General features: G+C 36.0%; 1 protein-coding gene across 6 annotated transcripts in view; it reads left to right on the forward strand.

Annotated features, from left to right (window-relative positions):
• Positions 1-22,095, forward strand: part of LOC100962189 (ELKS/Rab6-interacting/CAST family member 1) — a 285,037-nt gene that overhangs the window by 145,442 nt on the left and 117,500 nt on the right. For all 6 annotated transcript variants that reach the window (XM_023517104.1, XM_023517106.1, XM_023517103.1 and 3 more), the window contains one exon: positions 8,860-9,027. In XM_023517104.1, the coding sequence (XP_023372872.1) occupies positions 8,860-9,027 (168 nt within the window). The remainder of the gene's footprint in view (positions 1-8,859; positions 9,028-22,095) is intronic.

Below are 22,095 nucleotides of genomic sequence, written 5' to 3' on the forward strand. Positions count from 1 at the left end.
GCCAAGCCCTTTCAACCATTTCTAAGGCATTCTCTTTTCATGTGCTCACTTGCCATCTCTGGATCTTCTATAGCGAAATGCCTGTTTATATCTTTTGCACATGAAAAATGAGTTTTCAAAGTCCTTTGTCTATCAGAGATACAAATCCTTTATCAAATATATGATTTGTAAATATATTCCCCCATCTGTGGTTTATCATAAATTTATATGATATATTAGAAAATAAGTATTACTGAATGTTATGGGTTACTTTCTGGGCTCTGTTGCAATGTTCTATTTCTGGAGTATCCAACCTGTGGCCATAGGCTGCATGCTGATTTTGCTTATTTTTGATGTTGTATATCACAAAAAGTATGCATGGACCTTTTTTGTTTGTTTGTTTTGCTAATCAACTTTTGTTAGTATTTGTGTATTTATTACGTGGCTCAAGACAACTCTTATTCTTTTAATGTGTGGCAGAGAAAAAATAAAAAGGTTGGACCTATTTGTGTTGAATTATTACTATATCAATACTGTTCTCTTATGTTTTGAATAGATTTATACTGTCTTGCTATTTTGTCGGGTTAGTCTGTTTTGTTCTTTTTCTCTTTGCTTTTCTTTGTGGATAGTTTCCATTGCTATGTTTTTAAGTTCACTAAACTTTTCTTATTTAACAGTTTATCTGTCATTAATCTCATCCAGTGTATATATTATTTTACCTTAGACATGTGGTTTTCATCTTTTATGGTTCAATTTGGGTCTTTTAAATATTTTTATTTCTAAAGTTTGTATGTTCAGTCCTAATCTATCTTCTTTTCCTATCACTTTATTGAGGTATAACTGGCAAATAAAAATATATACTTTCAAGTTGTATTTTGATATATATAGAGGGTGCCAAAAAACGTACACACAGTTTAAGAAAGAAAAAAACTGTATTAAAATTGTTAATACTCAATATATACCAATAACAAAAGATGGATAAAAGTCACATTTTAGCAGCTCTTGTAATTGCAGAAGTCAAGCATGACTTGAATATTGCTATTTTATTTTTAAAATGGTGATTAATTAATTTTTTTATTAAATCATAGCTGTGTACATTAATGAAATCATGGGGTACAGTGTGCTGATTTTACATGCAATTTGAAATGCTTTCATCAAACTGGCCAACCTTTGACGAAGGTCTCCTCATTCCTCTCCCTGTCCATATCCCCACCCCGGTAACCCGTTTTACTTTCTGTTTCTGTGAGTTCAGTTTTTTTAGATTATACATGTAAGTGAGATAATACTATCACCTGCATTATTTTTGTTTCATTTTCTGTGAATGATTTTTTTCCTTCATTGTGGGTTGTATTTTCTTGCTTCTTTGCTTATCTAGTGCATCTGAATTAGATGCTAGGCATTGTGAGTTTTCCCTTCTCGGATCCTGGTCATTTTGTATTCCTATAAATATCATTTAACTTTATTTTGTAATGTGTATATATTACTGGGAAGTAGTTTCATTCTTTTGAGACTCTTTTTTAAGCTTTGTTGCATGTTACCAAAACTGCATTTAGTCCCTGGTTAATCCCCACCCTCCACTTGTAAGTCAGGTATTCAAGACATGTGCAAAACTTTAAAACAGTTATATTCTTCTTACTATTTTGGAGGAGGAAAATAAAGGATTCTTTTCATAAAACTGTTACTTTAATTAACATAATGGACTTATAGTTATTTTAAATTAATATTTAAAAACTGTTTAGTTCTGATTTTGAATATAGTAAATATTAATTGATGGAACTTACGTAAATAAAAGCTTAATAATTTGTAGTCCTCAGTAATTTTTAAGAGTGTCAAAGGGTCTTGAGACCAAAGAGTTTGAGAATAGGTGCTGTAAGGGAACATTTACCTTAGAACATTCAGATGTCTCAGGCTCCACCAAATACAGAGCAGTTGTCCAGAGTGGACTTGGAATTTTGCTTTCCGTTCCCACTTTGTGTTGCCCGAGATCTCGTTTGCTATGTCCTGAGGTTTCTTCCAAATCCTGTCCTCTAGGTCACAGAAATAATTAAAAGAAAAAAGCAGGTAGACGGGTATCGCTTCTGTCATAAGCTTACCAGTTTGGGTTTCTGGTCTTTGTTTTCTACATTTAGTGATTCTGTCTCTCTGTGTGCGCGCACACATTTATACGTGTGCATATGCCTGCTCGTTTACGAACTTAATGAAGTTTGTTACACTTGGCATTTAGGGTATTTAGTAGCAGTAGGTTTGGTGGGTTGATAAGTGTCCTGCATAAATTCATGCCTACCCAAACCTCAGAATGTGACCATATTTGGAAAGGGTCTCTACAGAAGATGCAGTTAGTTAAGGATTGAGATGAGATCATACTGAATGGGGTGAGCCCTAAATCCAACGATTGGCGTTATTGTAGAAGAGGGGAGGACACACAGTGTCGTAGAGAAGAGAGTAATGTGAGGAGGGAAGAGATTGGAGTGATGTATCTGCAAGACAAGGACTGCTAGGAAACACTAGAAGAGGGAAACGGCAAGGAGAGTGCTTCCTTAGAGCCCGCATGGCCCTGCAGGCACCTCGGTTTCAGACTTCTAACCTCCAGAATTGTGAGAAAAAAATATCCATTGTTTTCAGCCACCTAGTCTGTGGTACTTTGTTATTGTAGCCCTAAGAAACTAAAAGAGTTGGGTTTTTCAGGATTTCTACCTTTGTCATTATCAGGTATTTTTCAGGTTATTATCCGTTATTTTGTGTAATTATCAGGAAGACTTTTATTAAGATACATTTCATGTCAGAAATAACACACCCCAAATAAGGTTCTTATTCTCTCAAAAGCAAAAAGATATCTAGTCTTCTTCATCAGAAACCTGGGAAGCTGCCTTTGGCACTTTTCTCTCTTTTCTCCCATTTCTCGTTTCTACCCAGCAGAAGTTCCTAATCTCGACACTAATGGCTTTCCATGACTAGGCCCCGTCTTCAGCTGCACCGCACACAGTGTACCACCTATTCTGTGTGCTGGCACTGCTTTGTTTATAGCTGTTAGAGGATAGCGAACATCCTTTCTGATCTTCCTTTTTGTCGTATCTCTGCTCAAAGAGTTCTTCTGTTTTCTTTCTCACCAGCCACCTACCATCTGTGCATATTTCCCTACTTTGTTCAGGCTTCTCCAACATCTGTTGCAGACCAGCAAGCTGAGTTAAATTAATGTTCCTTTCTGTACTTAAAAGAAACCCTCTCTTGCAGCACTTCCTATAATATATTTTTGTGATCTGTTTATGCAGCCATCTTCTCCATTGGATTGTGACTTTTATAGAAGACAACGAGTATCTTAATTATCTTTGCATCTCCAGTGACCAACCCAGTATCATCTTTCTGGATGTGACTATGACTTTCACCTGCTTAAAAGTCTTTTCGCTGACTTTTCACAAGCAGGGTTAAATTCAAGCACCGTGTTTTGGCAGTCGAGACCTTTATGATCTACTGTCTTTTCAGTCTGTCTCTTGCCTTTCTTCTTTCACTTTATGCTAAGCAATACCAAATGAATTTACAACATATCATGTTCTTTCATGTTTCTATATTTTTAAATATTCTGTTTCCTTTCCCTAGAACATCTGTGCCTTTCTCTCTGCCTTTCCTTTTTTTTTTTTTTTTTGATTTTTTTATTTTTTCAAATTAGTATAAGGGTACAATTTTTAGGTTCCATTGTTCTCACTTCTGGGATAAAGATTTATTTGCAGAAGAGCCCCTCACCTAGGGGGCGTGTTATGCACCCTCACAATGTGCACATTAAGTGAGATCCCACCTCATGCCCTCCCTCCTTCTGCCAAGCATCCTCCCCCCTCTCCCCTTCCCCCTGCTGCTTCCCTGTAGCCCCGAGCTGGACCATTATGGTGTTTTATTATTATTATCAGCATCTAATTGTTTATATATTGATTTCATATTAGTATGGAGTACATCAGATACTTTTTTTTCCATTCTTGTGATACTTTACTAAGAAGAATGTATTTCAACTCCATCCAGGTAAATGTAAAAGATGTAAAGTCTCCATTTTTTTTAATGGCTGAATAATATTCCATTGTTGATCCATTCATGGGTTGATGGGCATTTAGGTACCTTCCCTTTTATATTTAATACTGTCCTATTCCTCATTCAAAACCCAATTGTTTCTTTCAGAAACCTTTCCCGACTCCTTTGATGTATTGTTCAGCAGAGAGCTATCCTTTCCTCTGTATTACCTCTGTTCCTTTTATGCTGCTATCCTTTGGTATATGATAAAAGATAATATCTTTTGAGACATATCTACCCTTTGCTTTCCAGTCCTTTTAATTGCTAGTTCTATAATATGGTATAAATTAACTCCTCTGAGTCTCAGTTTTACCATCTTTTTAATAGAGATAATATTAGCTACTTTGCAGTGTTATATGTTTTAAGTGAGATAGGATTACTTAGAAAAAGTGTCTGCAAAATATTGTTCTTTCCTAGGGAAGGAGGTGGGGAGGTAGGGTTTTGGTGTGTGCCACACCTTTTAGGGGCAAGACATGATTGTGAGAAGGACTTTACCTAACAAATGCAATCAGTGTAACCTTGTTTCTTGTACCCTCAATGAATCCCCAATAATAAAAAAAGATAAAAATAAAAAATAATTGTTCTTTCCTTAAATACAGAAATGTGATAAGTTCTAGATGATAGTGTAGATATATGATTACAAAGAAATTGTAAGTTCTGTAATAAAGTACTGTGAAAACAGAAGAAGGAGATTGTAGTTGTCTATTGAGGATTTGGGAAATATTTATTAAAATGGTAGCATAGGAAGAGGGGCCCTGAAAAAAGTGTTCAGTGGGTAGCAGTTAAGAATATTTTAAGTACAGAACCAAATGTGCACCATGGCAAGGAAGACAGAAAACATAGTACTTTTCAGAGAATGGCTGTGGTGCTAAAATAGGGGGTTGCTGGAAGGGGGTGGGGAAGTGTATGGCAAGGATAAGGCAATGGTGGTAGATTGGGGCCATCAAATCATAGAGGGCCTTGAATTCCATGCTGTGGAACTGGGGAGTAGAAACGTATTACAGAATTAGTGGTAAGAGCGTAGAATCTGGGAAAAGACCAGTTAGTCTTAAATCCTGGCTCTGTTACTTATTTGTAGCTAGAGATCTTGAGTCTACCACCTTTTCTAAGTCCCAGTTTTCCACATAGCGATGAAGAGTCTGAAATTTTCCACAGGGAGAATGCTGGGGAAGAAAATATGACAACTGAGGCTAGAACTGTGAGGATTTTTAATGTATTATGTAAAGAAGTGCCCCCTTATCTGTGGTTTTACTTCCTATAGTTTTTGTTACCTTAGTCTACAATGGTCTAAAAATATTAAATAGAAAATTCTAGAAATAAAGTGCATTAATGTACATAGTTACCATTCAATAAAAAAAAAAGAAAATTCTAGAAATAAACAATTTGTAAGTTTTCTTTCTTTCTTTTTTTTTTTGAGACAGAGTCTTACTTTGTCACTCTATGACATCATAGCTCACGACATAGGTGAGTGCTATGGCATCATAGCTCACGACACCCTCAAACTCTTGGGCTCAAGTGATTCTCTTGCCTCAGCCTCCAGAGTAGCTGGGACTACAGACATGTGCCACAATGCCCAGCTATTTTTAGAGACAGGGTCCTGCTCTTGCTCAGGCTGGTCTCAAACTCCTGAGTGCAGGCAGTCTACCTACTTTGGCCTTCTAGAGTGCTGGGATTACAGGCATGAGCCACCGCTCCTGGCCTAATTCATAAGTTTTAAATTGTGCACTATTCTGAGTAGTGTGATGAAATCTATCATCATTCACTTCATCCCCGCTGTGATGTGGATTCTCCTTTTGTCAAACGTATCCATGTTGTATATCCCTGCTTGTTAGTTATGTAGTGGCCATCTTGGTTACCAGATCAGTTGTCTTGGTGTCTCAGTGCCTGTGCTCCAATAACCCTTATTTTGCTTACTAATGTCTCCAAAGTATAAGAATAGTGATGCTGGCATGTTGTTATAATTGTTCTATTTTATTATTAGTTATTGTTAATCTCTTACTATGCCTAATTTATAAATTAAACTTTATCGTAGTATAAAGGAGAAAACATTGGGGAGTGTGTGTGTGCATATGGTTTGATACTATCTGTAGTTTCAGGCATCCACTGTGGTCTTGTAATGTATTCCCCACTGATAAGGGTGATCCCCTGTGTATGGTTGACAAGAATATATGTGACCTGACATGCAGGAAGGTTGAAAAGTGAGGGTATGATGACGGAAATTGTTAATACCCAAAGTAAAGAAAGTAAAACAGGTATGATTAATATAATGAGATAACGTGAGACTGTATTTGAAATGATTACTTAAGCTGGGGGAAAAAGCAAATAGTACCCAAATAGAGGTGAATATGAAAAAGATAGAGGTGACAGATCAGAGGTTATGCTGTGAACAAAGAGTGGATTTAGTTGGTATAGGATAAAGAAAAGAACAATGTTTTGTGATTCAGAAAAAAGATTTTCAGAATTTGAAAGTTCATAGGAGAATCCTTCCAAACTATCATGAAGTTAACTATGTATCATTTATTAAAGTAAAATAGAGGTAAATTAGAAATGAAAGTGTGTGTTGAGGGGTCATTGTAGAACTTGTGATGAAGATTTATAAGTGGGACCTAATAAGATTGCTTCCCTAATTTTTGACTTGGTGAGACTTGTGGCATAGAACTGGTTGGCAGAAATGGAGTTTAGCACAGTGCAGTATGGCAATATATTTTTCCTTTTCTTTCCTTTCCCACATAGTTTGTAAGTACTTGATGTCTTATGATTATAGCAGTCTCAAATAAGATTAGTCGCCTAAGAAATTTTTCATAATTACTGAGCAGTAAATACCACTATTTCACACACAGATACCTTGTATCTAAATGAAGATATGATACAGATTGAGTATGTCTTACCTGAAATGCTTGGAAACAGAAGTATTTTAGATTTCAAATTTTTAACATTGTGGAATATTTACATTGTACTTATACTTGTTGAATATACATAGTCCAAAAATTCAGAATGTTCCAATGAGCATTTCCTCTAAGCATGATGTCAGTGTTCAAAAAATTTTGGGTTGTGGAGCATTTTGGATTTGGGATGTCCAACCTATATTAAATCTTCCTGAGGACTTTGATATGCTCTAAATAGGAAACATTAATCATGTTACCATTTTTTTTTCTGTGCAGGTTAATTCACAGTTATAAAGAAAAAGTAATATAGCACAAGTTAAAGAGATGTTTTTATAGAAAAATGCAGTTAATTTCTTAGGTTGATACTGTCCAGTGTGGTCAACACCAGTCATATGTGGTGACTATTAAGCAGCTGAAATGTGGCCAGCCCAAATTGAAGTGTGAAATGTAAATGTGAAACATACATTGGACTTTGAAGACTTAGTATGAAAACATAAATGTAAAATAGTATATTAATAGTTTTTTAGATATGGATTATATGCTTGAAAGGATAATATTGTTGATATGTTAGATTAAAATATTATTTAAGGCTGAGTGCACTAGATCACATTTATAATCCCAGCACACTGAGAGGCTGAGGTGGGAGGATTGCTTGAAGCCCCGAGTTCAAGAAAAGCCTGTCTCTACAAAAAAATAAGTAAAATTAGCCAGGAAAAGTGGTGCACACCTGTAGTCCTAGCTACATTGGAGATTGAGGCAGGAGGATAGCTTGACCCCTAGAGTTCAAGGTTATAGTGACCTGGAAGGTACCACTCACTGAACTCTAGCTTGGGTAACAGTGTGAGATCCCCATCTCTGTTGTTTTAAAAATATTATTTAAATTAATTTTACCTGTTTCTTTTTTAATTTTAAATGTGGTAATAAAAAATTCTATAAGTGGCTTACTGATATGACTTAAATCATATTCTTGTTGAACAGCACTGTCTTAGATGGAAGAAATTTACCTCCCTGATTTGCTATAATTAAATGTTTAACTATCTCATGAGTTATTAATCCTTGGCAGAAAAGCAGAAAACAAACAAAAAATGATGTGTGAATATTCATGGAGTGCTAAAAGCTTAATGAATGGATTTTGAAATAAATATCCTTAAATGTCTTATCTAACAAAAACTGTTAAACTTCAGGGATAAAAGCGACTAGATACCAGACTGTAGCTGGTTAGTCTTGGCATCTAAAAGTAGACCTTTGCTTTTGCCTTGTGTAATGCATCTAAGTGCATAAGAGCACCATAGCCTATGGCTAGATTGTAGTACCTGATACAACAAAATGTTATGCTTTGGTGTTCTGATTTTGAATTTTCTCCCCCTAATTTTAGATTTTCTAAAAGAATGTAACATCACTTGGGAACTTGTTAGAGATATAGTTTTGATCCCCAACCCAACTGAATCAGAAGTGGTTGCTGAGCCTAGCAGTCTCTCTTAACCCTACCAGTGATCCTGATACACATAAATTTTGAGAAACACAGTTTTATATTATACTACTTGTAGAGAAAGGACAAAACTCTTCTTTTTTCCTCTTCCTTTTTTTTTTTTTAATTAAACCATAAACACATAGATCATGTATACATTAATGCATTTATAGGGTACAATGTGCTGATTTCATGTAGAATTAGGAATGCTTACATCATGCTGGTTAATATATACTTCATCTTGTTTACTTAATTATTGTGTTAAGCCATTTATACTCTATACTTAATAGATCTGACATGTACCCTTGCATTATGCACCATAGGTGTGATCCCACCATTCACCTTCCCTCGATTTGACCACTCCCCCTCCCATCCTCCCCCTTCATTTGGGCCCCAGACTCTTTATAACCTCTTCATAACACATCTATTTGAAAATAACATAATTAATCACTTTTAAAATCTTAACATTCATAGGTGGATGCTCTCCGATTGCGTTTGGAAGAAAAAGAAACCATGCTAAATAAAAAGACCAAACAAATTCAAGATATGGCAGAGGAGAAGGGGACACAAGCTGGAGAGATACATGACCTCAAGGATATGCTGGATGTGAAGGAGCGGAAGGTTAATGTTCTTCAGAAGAAGGTAAAGTATAGGTGTTCTGAGGCCTCCTTCTCACGAAATACATTCTCTTTCCTACCAGTAAGTTCTACTGAAATGCCATCAAAGTTTCTTCCTCATTCCTCAGTTTGCAGTTAGTAATTAGAACTGTTACTGTAGGAGTTAGGTGGTTAAAATTACTCTGCATATTCTGTTTTTTAAATTTTAAAGTTAGTAGTATCTTTTGGTAGTGCTTTTCTTGCCATTTCTGAAAAGTGCCTTGCTAATTGCCAATGTGTTTGACCTGATATTCCTTTACCTCTTCTGTCTTTTACGAGAATTTTAATGAATTAGTATAGTACATGGACTTGGGAAGGTATAATTCCATTTATATGATACATAAGGTGACAATTTTGAGTTGAAAGATACGCTACTGAAATGAACATATAATGTACATCTGTCAAGAAAAGGAAGAATTTCTTTTTGCTTTTTACCCCTTCATCATTGGAAAGAGACTAGCTTTGGAGTAAATAAGAAAATTACTGATAATTGCTTAAGTAAGGAATGCTCTTGTTAAAAGAGATGCTGTTATTTGTTCATCTTTTCTGAAGTTACAGAGTACAAATAATCAACATTATTCCATTTTATTTTTAACATCTAACAATAGCCAAGCAATAAAAATTATTATATTTCAAATTTATCATTAAAAAAAATTATTGTACAGAGTATCAGGTCTTATACTTGCAGTTGATGTTAATTTCATTTTGTCTTCAGAAAGTAATCATACAAATTTGATCACTGTAAATGTTGGTTACCTATATTTTGGTGGGCGTTTTAAATTTTTATACATACCATGTATCCTCTTTTTCCACTGTTGCTCACTTACACTTATCTATTTCTTATATATTCTTCCTAAAACAGTCTACATGTATAGAAGCATATATTTACCTCTTTTCTTGTATTCTTCCAGATACATGCATAATTCATATACTAGCAAAAATATGTTTGTGTGTGTGTGTGCATGTGTTTCAACACACACCTTAGCATTCTTTACTACCTTTTTCCCTGTTTCTCAGTTGATACATTTTGAAATTCCTTTCAAGGACTTCTTCATTCACTGTTGTTCATTACTAATTGCACTGTATAGATGTACTGTAATTTATTTAACAAAGTTTCTATGGATGATGTTTAGTTTTCTCAAAATTTCTAACTTTACATAAAATAATGCTGTAATAGAACATGTCATACATATTTAGTTTATACATATATGAAGTATATTTACAGGATAATTTCCTTGAAGTAGAATCGCTGCATGAAAGATAGGCACTTATGATTTTGATGAGTTTTGACAAATCGCCTTAGAGAGATTGAACTTTGTTTCTACTATCAGTGGATGAAAGTGTTATTTTCCCTGCATACTTGTCTACAGAGTGTGCTATCAAATTTTCCAGTTTTTTAACTGTCTGATAGGTAAGAAAACAATTTGTCAGTATAGTTGATGCTCTTTCATTATAAGTAAGGCTGAACATATTTTGAAATATTTAAAATCCTTTATATTTTCTTTAAGTTATCAGTCATATGTATACTTCACCCATTTTTATTTAGAGTTCTTTTTTTTTTTTAAAAAAAATTCAGATTAATATGGGGGTACATATGATTAGTTTGATTTTGTAGGGTTAAAATCCAAGTTGTGTAGGCTTGTCTTTCACCTAGGAAGTGTGCAGTATACCCATGCGATGTACCTTTTGGAAGAGAATTTACCCGTCTTCTCCTAACCCCTCCTTGAATTTCATCAAGTTTTTTCTCTCACGTGAACATGTAAGTGTCCATTTACTAGTTCCAGTTTAGTACTGAGAACGTGTGGTTGTTTTCCATTCTTTTGATATTTCACAAAAGATACAAAATCTCTTATCTTTTTAATGGCTGAATAATATTCCATGGTGTATATATATCACAATTTATTAACTCATTCATGTATGGAAAGAGCATGTGAGTAAAACCCAAGAGTATTGGATTTTTCCACATTTTTGCAGTTGTGAACTGTGCTATAATAAACATTTGGGTACAAATGTCTTTATGAGAAAATGTCTTTTTTGGGGGAGAGTAAATACTTACTAGTGGGACTGCAGAATCAAACGGTAAGTTTACTTTTAGTTCTTTGGGGAGTCTCCATACTAACTTTCCATAGAGGTTGCATTAGTTTGTGTTCCCCCCAGCAGTGTATGATTGTTCCTTTCTTTCTCTATCCATGCCAGCATCTTTTGCTTTAGGACCTTGTAATATGGGCCATTCTCACTGGGGCTAAAGGATATTTCAATGTGGTTTTGACTCAGATTTCTCTGATGATTAGGGATGATGAGCATTTTTAAAAATGTGTTTATTGGCTATTAGTCTGTTCTCATGAGAAAAGCTTCTGGTTGGCTCAATGCCTGTTGCTCAGCAGTTAAGGCACTGGCCACATACACCTGAGCTGGTGGGTTAGAACCCAGCCCGGGCCTGCCAAACAACAATGACGACTACAACAAAAACAGTAGCCAGGTGTTGTGGCAGGCGCCTGTAGTCCCACCTAGGCTAAGACAAGAGAATCGCTTAAGCCCAGGATTTTGAGTTTGCTGTGAGCTGTGACACCACGGCACTCTACCAAGGGTGACAGAGAGAGACTTTGTCTCCAAAAATAAAAAGAAAGAAAAGCTTCTGATCATGTCTCTTGTTCAGTTTTCTTTTCTTTTTTTTTGAGACGGAGCCTCAAGCTATCCCCCTGGGTAGAGTGCCATGGCATCACTCTCACAGCAACCTCCAACTCCTGGGCTCAAGCGAGTCTCCTGCCTCAGCCTCCCAAGTAGCTGGGACCACAGGCGCCCGCCACAATGCCTGGCCATTTTTTGGTTGCAGCCGTCATTGTTGTTTGGCGGGTCCAGGCTGGGGATTCGAACCCACCACCTTAGGTGTATGTGGCTGGTGCCTTAGCCGCTTGAGCCACAGGCGCCGAGCCGAGTTTTCAATGGAGTAGTTGTTTGATCTTTTGTTATTTGTTTTGAATTCTTTGTAGATTCTGGTTATTAGCCCTTTGTCAGATGTGTAGCATGCAAATATAGGTTGTCTCTTTGCTTTATTGGTTATGTCCTTGCCTGTGCAGAAATATTTTAACCTTATTAGGTCTTATTTATTTATTTTTGTTGTTGCTGTGATTGCCTATTCTGTAGGTTGTCTCTTTGCTTTATTGATTATGTCCTTGCCTGTGCAGAAACGTTTTAACCTGATCAGGTCCTATTTATGTATTTTTGTTGTTGCTGTGATTGCCTTTGGGGTCTTTATAAATTCTTTCCCTAGGCTGATATCATTAAGAGTTTTCCCCATATTTTCTCTTAGAATTTTAGTAGTTTTATGTTTTCAGTTTTAAATCTTTTATCCATTGTGAGTTGGTGGCAGTATAAAGTTGGTTTGATCTCTAGACACTCTCTATAGGTCTGTGTCTCTATGCCAATGCCATGCTGTTGTGATCGCTATAGACTTGTAGTATAGCCTTAAGTCTGGTAAAGTGATGCTTCTAGATTTGTTCTTACTTCGTGGAATTGTGTAGAGTACTCATGGCTTTTTATGATTCCATACAAAGCATAGAGCTATTTTTTCAAGATGTGCAGAATACAATGTTGGTATTTGAGTGAGGATTGCATTGAGTCTGTAGATGACTTTGGGTAGGATAGACTTTTTAACAATGTTGATTCTTCTGTGCTATTAGCATGATACTATGTCTGTTCTTCCTTTTATTAATATCTTCCGCAATTTCTTTTCTTAGCATTTTTTAGTTCTCTCTATAGAGATCCTTCATGTGCTTTGTTAAATATATATTCAAGGTACCTCATTTTTTGATGCTGTGAAGAGAATTGTGTCCTTGGTTTTATTCTCAGATTGGCTATTGTTGGCATATATAAAAGCTGTACTGATTTGTGTACATTGATTTTATATCCTGAGATGTTGCTATATTTATTTATCAATTCCGGGAGTCTCTTAGTTGAGTCCTTGGGGTTTTCTGGGTATAAGATCATATCATCAGCAAAGGGTGATAATTTAACCTCCTCTGTCCCCTTGACATCCTCCTCTTGTCTGATGTCTTTGGCTAGGACTTCCAGCAGTATGTTGAATAGTAGTGGTAATAGTGGACATCCTTGTCTGGGTCTAGTTCTAAGCAGGAATGGTTTCAAGTTTTTCCCATTCAAAATGATGTTGGCTGTGAGTTTGTTGTAGATGGCTTCTATCAATTTAAGGAATGTGCCATCTATGCCAACTTTCATAAGTATATTAAAAAGGGGTGCTGAATTTTGTCAAACGCTTTTTCTTCATCTTTTGAGAGGATCATATGGTTTTTGTTTTTGCTTCAGTTTATGTGGTGAATTACATTTATAGATTTGCATATGTTGAACCAGCCTTGCATCCTTGGAATGAGGTCCAACTGGTCATGATGAATTATTTTTTTTGACATGCAGTTGAATTTTTTTTAGCTAAGATTTTATTGAGTATTTTTGTATCTAAATCATTACAAATATTGGTCTGTAGTTTTCTTTTTTGTTATGTCTTTGGTATCAAGGTGATACATGCTTCATAGAAGGAGTTGGGGGGGTTCCTTTCTTCTCAGTGTTTTGGAATAGGTTCTGTAATATACATAAGAGCTCTTCTTTGAAGGTTTTATAGATTTCTGGTTAAAATCATCTGGGATTCTTTTTTATTGTTGTTTCAACTTTGATGCTTGATAGTGGTTTGTTCAGGAGCTCTGTTTCTTCTTGGTTGAGTCTATGGAGGTAATGTGATTCCAGGAATTTGTCCATTTCCTCCATGGTTTCAAATTTCTGGGTATAGAGATTTTTGTAGTTTTCCAGTGATGATGTTTTGTATTTCCATCATATCTGTTGTTATTTCCTCCTTTTCACTTCTAATTGAGTTTTTTAGAAATCTTAGTTTTTTCATTTCTGGTTAGTCTGACCATAGGCTGATTGATTTTTGTTGATCTCATCTAAGAACCAACTTTGTTCTTTGCCAGTCTTCTGAATGGTTCTTTTGTTCTCAATTTCATTTAGTTCTGATTTGATTTTTGCTTGAGAATAGATGGCTCTTCTTTTTTTAGTTTCTTGAGGTGATTCATTAGATTGTTGATTTGTGCTCTTTCTGATTTCTGGATATGGGCATTTAAGGCAATGAATTTCCCTCTTAGGACTGCTTTTGCACTATTTTTTTTTTTTTTAGAGACAGAGTCTCAGTTTGTCTTCCTTGGCAAAGTGCGTGGTGTCACAACTCACAGCAACCTCGAGCTCTTGGGCTTAGATGATTCTCTTGCCTCAGCCTCCTGAGTAGCTGGGACCACAGGTGCCCACCATAACACCTGGCTATTTTTTTGTTGCAGTTTGGCAGGGCTGGGTTTGAACCCGCCACCCTTGGTATATGGGGCTGGCGCCCTACTCACTGAGCCACAGGTGCCACCCACTTTTGCACTATCTTATGGGTTTTGATAACTTGTGGCCTCTTTATCATTTCATTCAAGGACTCTTTGATCCAGTATCATTTTGTTGCAGTAAGGTTGTTAGTTTCCATGACTGTGTGGGGATGAGTGATTCTATGGGAATTGATTTCTACTTTTATTCCATTGTGGCCTATAAAGGTATACAGTATTATTTTTATTTTTGAAAATTTCTTGAGGCTTGTTTTGTGACCTGGGGTATGATCAGTCTTGGAGAATGAACGATGAACTGATGAGAAGAATGTATTATCAATGGTATTGGGGTCAAATGTTCTGCAGATGTCTGTTAAGCCTATTTGTTCTAGAATCATGTTTAAGACCAAAGTTTCTTTGTTTAATTTCTGCTTTGGGGATTTGTCCAGTTCCATGAGTGGTGTATTGAAGTCCCCAGTTATTACAGTGTCATTATATTTACCATTTTCCATCAAGTAGAGTTTGCTTTATATATCTTGGAGTGCCTAAGTTGGGTGCAAATATTTAGAATTAATATGTCATCTTATTGAATTATTCCTTTACCAGTATATAACGACCATCTTTGTCTTTTTTTTTTTTTTTACTTTTGTTGCTTTAAAGTCAATGGTATCTGTGATGAGAATTGCAACATTGCTTTCTTTTGGTTTCCATTTGCATGAAATATTGTTTTCCAACCCTTCATCCTTAGTCTTGATGTGTCTTTGGGGATTGGTTATGTTTTCTGAAGACAGAAAATACTTGGCTTGTATTTTTTTATTCAATCATCTAGACTGTGTCTCTTCAGTAGCGAGTTCAAGCCATTCACATTTACTGAGAGAATTGATAAGTGGAGTGGGTTTCTATTCACCCTATTGTGTGGGATTCTCTTGCATTATCACTTGGACCATTATGGTTGTTAGGCTTTGCCCTTTAATTTTTAGGTGGAGTCCATTATGTTGGTTTGTACATAGTACAGGTCTGAATACTTCCTGCAGGGCAGTTCTGGTAGTGACAAATTACCTCAAGTTTGCTTGGAGGGAAAAGATTTAATTTTTCCATCAAATATGAAACTAAGTTATGCAGTATACAGAATCCTGGGTTGCTAGTTGTTTTGTCTGAGATGATTCAAGGTAAGAGCCCATTCCCCTTTGGCTTGTAAGATTTCTGCTGAGAAATCAGCTGTTAATCTGATGGGTTTGCCCTTGTAGGTCACATGCTGCTTATGTCTGGCTGCTTGTGTGTATATATATATATATATATATATACATACATTTTTTTTTTTTTCATTTTACTTTGGCTAGTTTAATTACAATGTTTCTAGGAGATGCTCTGAATTGAGTCTTCCTGGAGTTTGATATCCATCTAGTAACTGTAGGTCTGGGTCTCTGGTGATACTTGGGAAATTTTCAACTAAAATATCTTCAGCTAGAGAGCCTTCATGATTTTGGGACTCTCTTTTTTTCCAGGGATACCTTTAAAGCATATGTTCGTACACTTTACATAGTTCCATATCTCTATAAGACATTGCTCTCCTTTTGCTCTCTTCTTCTCAGCCTCTTTAAATGACTGGGTTAGCTGGAGAATCTTATCTTCAAGCTTTGATACTCTTCTCCATAGTTTAATCTGTTGCCAAAACTCTCTGTTGTTTTTTTAAACTCTTAAAATGCCTCTTTCAATTTTTTTTTTGAGACTGAGTCTCACTATGTTGCCCTCAGTAGAGTGCTATGGGATCATAGCTCATACCAACCTTAAACTCTTAGGCTTAAGCGATTCTGTTGCCTCAGCCTCCCAAGTAGCTGGGACCACAGGCACCAGCCATAATGCCTAGGTATTTATTTATTTATTTTTTGTTGCAGTTGTCATTGTTATTTAGCAGGCCCTGGCCAGGCTCGAACCTACCAGCCTCGGTGTATGTGGCCGGCACCCTACTTAAGTGAGCTATGGGAGCCGAGTCCTCTTTCAATTTTTTAAGCTCCGTATATCCTTCCTAATTTTGAACAGATCCTTGGTTACTTTGTCTTTAACCTTTTCATTGTGAACAGTGCCTATAGGCATTCACGCAAGATGGTTGGTGTGAGTGAAGCCTTTAGGTGTTCAGTATGAGTGAGTTGTTCATTCAGTGCAAACAATGCCTGTAGGCACATTTCATTTTTGCTGTGTAGTCAAAGGGCTAATTTCTTGAGAAATATTTTGGACTTCTTTTTTTCATTTTCTCTTCAATGCTATTCATCTTTTTTTGCCATGCAAGTTCTGAATTCCATTTTATTGTTTTAACAACTTCCTTATGATTGGAATTTTCTGTAGTAGCTCCATTACAGAGGGAGTTGATTTTAATGTTGTAAGCTTTCCTTTGGTGATTTCTTCTCATGTGTGCTTTCTTTTTAAAAATCTAAGCTAACGGGTTAAGTTGACCCTTTCTCTTTTTTCTTTCATAGTGACTGTGCTGCCCCTCTGTGCCTCCACAGTATTGTCTTTGAGGGGAACAATTTGAATGATGACAACTATCTGTGCTTCTCTCCTCTTTTCCTGGGAAAGGCCACAAGACAAGCTGTCTCTAGGCTGCTGTCTTTTTCAGAACCATTTCTTTCCTTTTTAAAAAAATTGATTTGTAGTTATTTCCCAATTTAAAATGAACTCTTGGGCAGCACCTGTGGCTCAGTGAGTAGGGTGTCAGCCCCATATACTGAGGGTGGCGGGTTCAGACCTGGCCCCGGCCAAACTGCAACAAAAAAATAGCCAGGCATTGTGGTGGGCGCCTGTAAAATAGCCAGGCATTGTGGTGGGAGCTACTTGGGAGGCTGAGGCAAGAGAATCACCTAAGCCCAGGAGTTGGAGGTTGCTGTGAGCTGTGAGCCCCCTATGGAGGGCTGTAAGTGAAACTCTGTATCTATAAAAAAAAAAAACGAAAAAAAAAAAACTAACAAAAAACTCTTTTTCTCTGCTGTGAATTCCAAATATTTTTTCCTGTTTACCTTTTGGGGGAAGGGAGTATAGGGAGGGTCTTACTCTGGCTCAGGCTGGCCTCAAAGTTCTAGGTTCAGCCTTTGGAGTGGCTAGGAGTATAGGCCCATGCCATCATGCCCAGCTCTGTTTGGCATTTGACACTCTGTGTGTGTGTGTGTGGTTTGTGTCTGGTAATCATATTTTTTATTTATTTATAAAGAGAATGTTTTAAGGTTTCTGAATTTTGTGACATACAAAAGTTCTCTGTTGGAATGTCTTTTATATTGATCTGTCTTTGCATTTAGTTCCACTATTTTAATTTTTGTGTTTTTGTGGTATAAGTTAATAGCTAATTCTTCCCATGGTACTTTCCTTTTTCAGAATGTTGTAGTTATTTTTTCTTGCCTATTTTTCCATTTGAAGTTTAGAATTAGCTTTTTTCAACCCATCTGTGATTCTTTCTGTTGTATTTTTCTATTGAGATTTGCATAAAATTAGTAGAAATTATTAATTTAGGGAGAATTGACGGGAATGCACTATGGGTGTCCATGAATACAAGCTTTGTGCTGCTTAGAAATATTTTAATATTTTCTTCTATAGCCATTATGCATTTATTAAGTTTATTCCTATTCCTAAGTTTTCTGTTATAAACAATATATTTTATTATATTTTCTGACTCCTTGTTACATATATGAAAGCTTGTGATTTTAGTTTATTAGTTTTGTATTTAGTCACCATACTGCATTCTCTTACTGTTTGTGTTGATTTTTTATTGATTCCTTTGGCTCTTCCAGATATGCAATGATATTTTCTTTTTTCTTTCTTTTTTTTTTGCAGTGATATTTTCAAGCAATAATTATTTTAATGTCTTCAATTTTAACGCATATAACTTATTTTTTTTCTTTTTTCATGTATCCCAGTACATCTGAAATCATACTAAATAATGGTGGTGATATTGGACACTTTTGTCTTTTACCTGATCCGAATGAGAATGCTTTTATTTTTCTCCCACTTAAGTATGATGAAATATCCATTTAAATAAAATGAGTTGTAATCAGTGGTGGATACTTTTATGGATGTCAAATTTTATCACACATGTCTCTTTGGTAGCCATGAAAGTGGCTTGATTTGTGTGTGTGGGGTGTGTGTGTGTATGATTTTTCTAATATGGTGACATACAAATAGTAAACTTCATAATTCCAAACCATTTCTTAATTGCTGATGCAATTGATTATTCTGTTTTTTCTCTTCTATTTTGATTGACATGTATTTACTACTTATTGGGCATAATCACATGTTGGTGAGAAACATGACCAGATAACTTTTAGTGGATTAGAATTTATTTTGTGATTTTTAATATAATTAGAAAATCTTATAAGCCTTTTGTGTTCAGTTTCCAATTAAACTTTCCTTTTGCCCTAGGTTTCAAGTAAAAAAATTGTTTTTAAAATTTCACTGTTTATTATAGTCGTGGAGTTTGTGTGTGTGTGTGTATGTGGGAGAAGTGATTAATTCATTTAGTATCATATGAATTTCTGAAGGCATCTTGATGCACAAAGACTTGATTCACTACTGTGCCAACAGCATCTTTGTCTGCTGTTGGCCACTTAATCCCAATATGTTGGTGACCTAATGGATTATCACTTTTCATTAGGTCATAAGTCTTAGAGGCATATGTTTTACTTTTAAAACATTTATTTCTCAGCCCCTATTCCCTTGGCTCTTATTCTGTATGGTTACTTCATTTGAAACCAAAATAGAGAAAGACTGCATGGGTCTTGAGTTGTTATTAAACATTGCCTTTCAGATCATAAGAACATGAGAGCAAGCTACTAGAAAAATGTCTTAGAATGATTAATGTTACTGGAAGAAAAGATGTACTGGTTAGAACCCAAAGGCTATTTGGAAGTAAGGTATTTTTTATTTTTTTAATTAGGTAAAGATTTTTAGGAATTTTTTATTATAGTAAATAACTGTGACTAGAGTTTTGAAGTTAGAATTAATACCTCATTATCCTAAAATCATAATTTGTTAAAACAGATGGCCAACACTATGCTAGCTATAATCTTGTTTCATTCTTAAAACTGTTTGGCAGTGGCTTTGAAATCCTTACTGTTCTATCACAATCAATGGCTAAATTCTTAGACTGTAACACATAGAAGAAATATATTTTACCTTGTGACCCAGTGTACATGTCTGTATCTATGTATAGTATACTCTGTTAGAATGATACAGCTGCAACAAAACTTTCACAAATGAACTTAACTTTTACTCAATGAAATGTACTCTGAACTGTATTCTGTTCATTAAAGGAAAGTAAAATAAGTTAGTTTTGACCTAATAAATTATTTTAGTACCTGCTAACAAAACTCTTTCCCTTAGTATCCTCTTTTTCATGTTTCCTCGCTCTTCTCCCCAAGACAAAACAAACCCAAAGTACACAAACAGACCAAATATTGTTATATGATTAGAGAAGTTAATTTACACTAATTTGCTTAATTAGAAAATAGCAGATTCAGATTTAGACACAGAATTTGTCTTACTCTAAAATGCAACTTTACCTATTATAGCAACTTCCCTGTGGGGAGGATTAGATGGTATGTGTTAAAGCTGTTCAATACTATGAAGCATCATGCAAACACTGGATATACAATACAACCTCTGTAAGCTGACCACCCAACAGACTGTAACAAATTGGTCAACATTAGGAGCTGATCAACGTAAGGAACTAGGCCTACTGTACTGATACCTACATATGGTGCATATCTGGTCTGTAAAAATTAGGTCAACTTAAGGAGGTAGGCAATGTAAGGAGGTGGTTCTGGGGAGGTTCTGCTGTATATTCATTATCTAACCTCTTCATCCTTCATAGGAGGCAGCACAGAGCCAGTGATTGTTCTCTTTTATTTTATTTTTTTGAGACAGAATCTCACTCTGTTACCCTCGGTATAGTGCCATGGTGTCACAGCTCACAGCAACTTCAAACTCTTGGGTTCAAGTGATCCTCTTGCACCAGCCTCCTGAGTAGCTGGGACTATAGGCTCTTACTATAACACCCAGGTATTTTTTTAGAGATGGGGTCTTGCTCTTGTTCCAGCTGATCTCAAACTCTTGAACTATGGTAGTCTACCTGCCTTGGCTTTCCAGAGTGCTTGGGTTACAGGTGGGAGATACTGCACCTGGCCACAGTGATTGTGCTCTTTCTAGTCTACTACACTGCCTCAATAATTCATCATTTTCATTTTCACAATTATCAAGAGATTTTTTTTTTTTATTTTGGAGACAGAGTCTCAAGCTGTTGCTCTGGGTAGAGTACTGTGGTGTCATAGCTCACAACAGCCTCCAACTCTTGGGCTAAAGCAATCCTCTTGCCTCAGTCTTTCTATTTTTAGTAGAAACGGGATGTGGCTTTTGCTCAGGCTGGTCTCCAGCTCGTGAGCTCAAGCAATCCACCCAGCTCGGCCTCCCAGAGTGCTAGGAGTACAGGTGTGAGCCACTGTGCCTGGCTGAGACAAATGTTCTAATTACTAAAACTTTCAGAATACATGAGCTTGGAGAAGGTGAAACAAATATATTGCTGTGAGTTCTTTAAGAGGCTCACATATTTAGAATACCATGCTGTGCAGATGCTGGCATTGCCCCCATGAATCCTCCTTCCTTGCACATCTTCTTGTTTCACTCATCTTGACCACAATCCCTTGAGTGCATTCTCCTGGGCACTTCCCTTTCCTGTGCTTTGGAGATACAATATATTACTTGTTTGTTTTTATAGCCTTTAGTTTTTAAGAGTAGTGTTTGGCTTACAGAAAAATTGGCCTGAAAGTACAAAAGTTCCTGTTACACCCTCTTTCCTGCCCACAGCTTCCCCTGTTATTAACATCTTAGATTGATATGCCACATTTGTTAAAGTTGCACCAATATCGATAGATTATTATTAATATTAACTGAAGTCCGTAGTTTACATTAGGCTTCACTCTTTGTTTCGTACAGTTTGGTGGGTTTTGCTGAATACTATGTTGTGACTTGTGTCCATCATTACAGTATCACACAGAGTAGTGTATGCTGCCCTAAAAGTCTTCTGTGCTCTGCATATTCATTTCTCCACTGCTCCTTCACAACCCCTGGGTACCACTGATTTTTTGAGTTATCTCTGTGGTTTTGCCTTTTCAAAATGTCATACAGTTGGAATCATATATGGCGTATTCTTTTCAGATTGGCTACTTTGACTTACAATAGATACTTAAGGTTCTTCTGTTTCTTTTTCTGACTTGATAGCTGATTTCTTTTTATCACTGAATAATATTTTATTATCCAGATGTTCCATGGTTTGTCTACTTGTTAAAAAAAATCTTGGTTGCTTCCGATTTTTGGCAGTTTTGAATAAAACTACTGTAGACATTCATGTGCAGATTTTTAGTGTGTACGTGAATTTTCAAATTGTTGGGGTAGATACCTAGGAGCATGATGGCTGGATATGTAGTTAAACTGTGTTTAGTTTGTCAGAAACTGCCCCTGTATTGCTTTTTAATTGGGAACTTTTAAACACTTTAGCTTTATAAAGGATGTTATACAACTTGCGTATTTTTTTTTCTAGGCCTGTGTATATAAGGTTTTGGCTTGCTTTCAAGCCCTGGGTTATTCCCACTATGGATTATTGCTGTAGATTTGCTACTGACTGCTAGCATGCCAGCAGTTACTATTTTTTTTTT

This window comes from Otolemur garnettii, unplaced genomic scaffold (genome assembly GCF_000181295.1).
Source record: "Otolemur garnettii isolate 467f Iridium unplaced genomic scaffold, OtoGar3 scaffold00104, whole genome shotgun sequence".
NCBI lineage: Eukaryota > Metazoa > Chordata > Mammalia > Primates > Galagidae > Otolemur > Otolemur garnettii.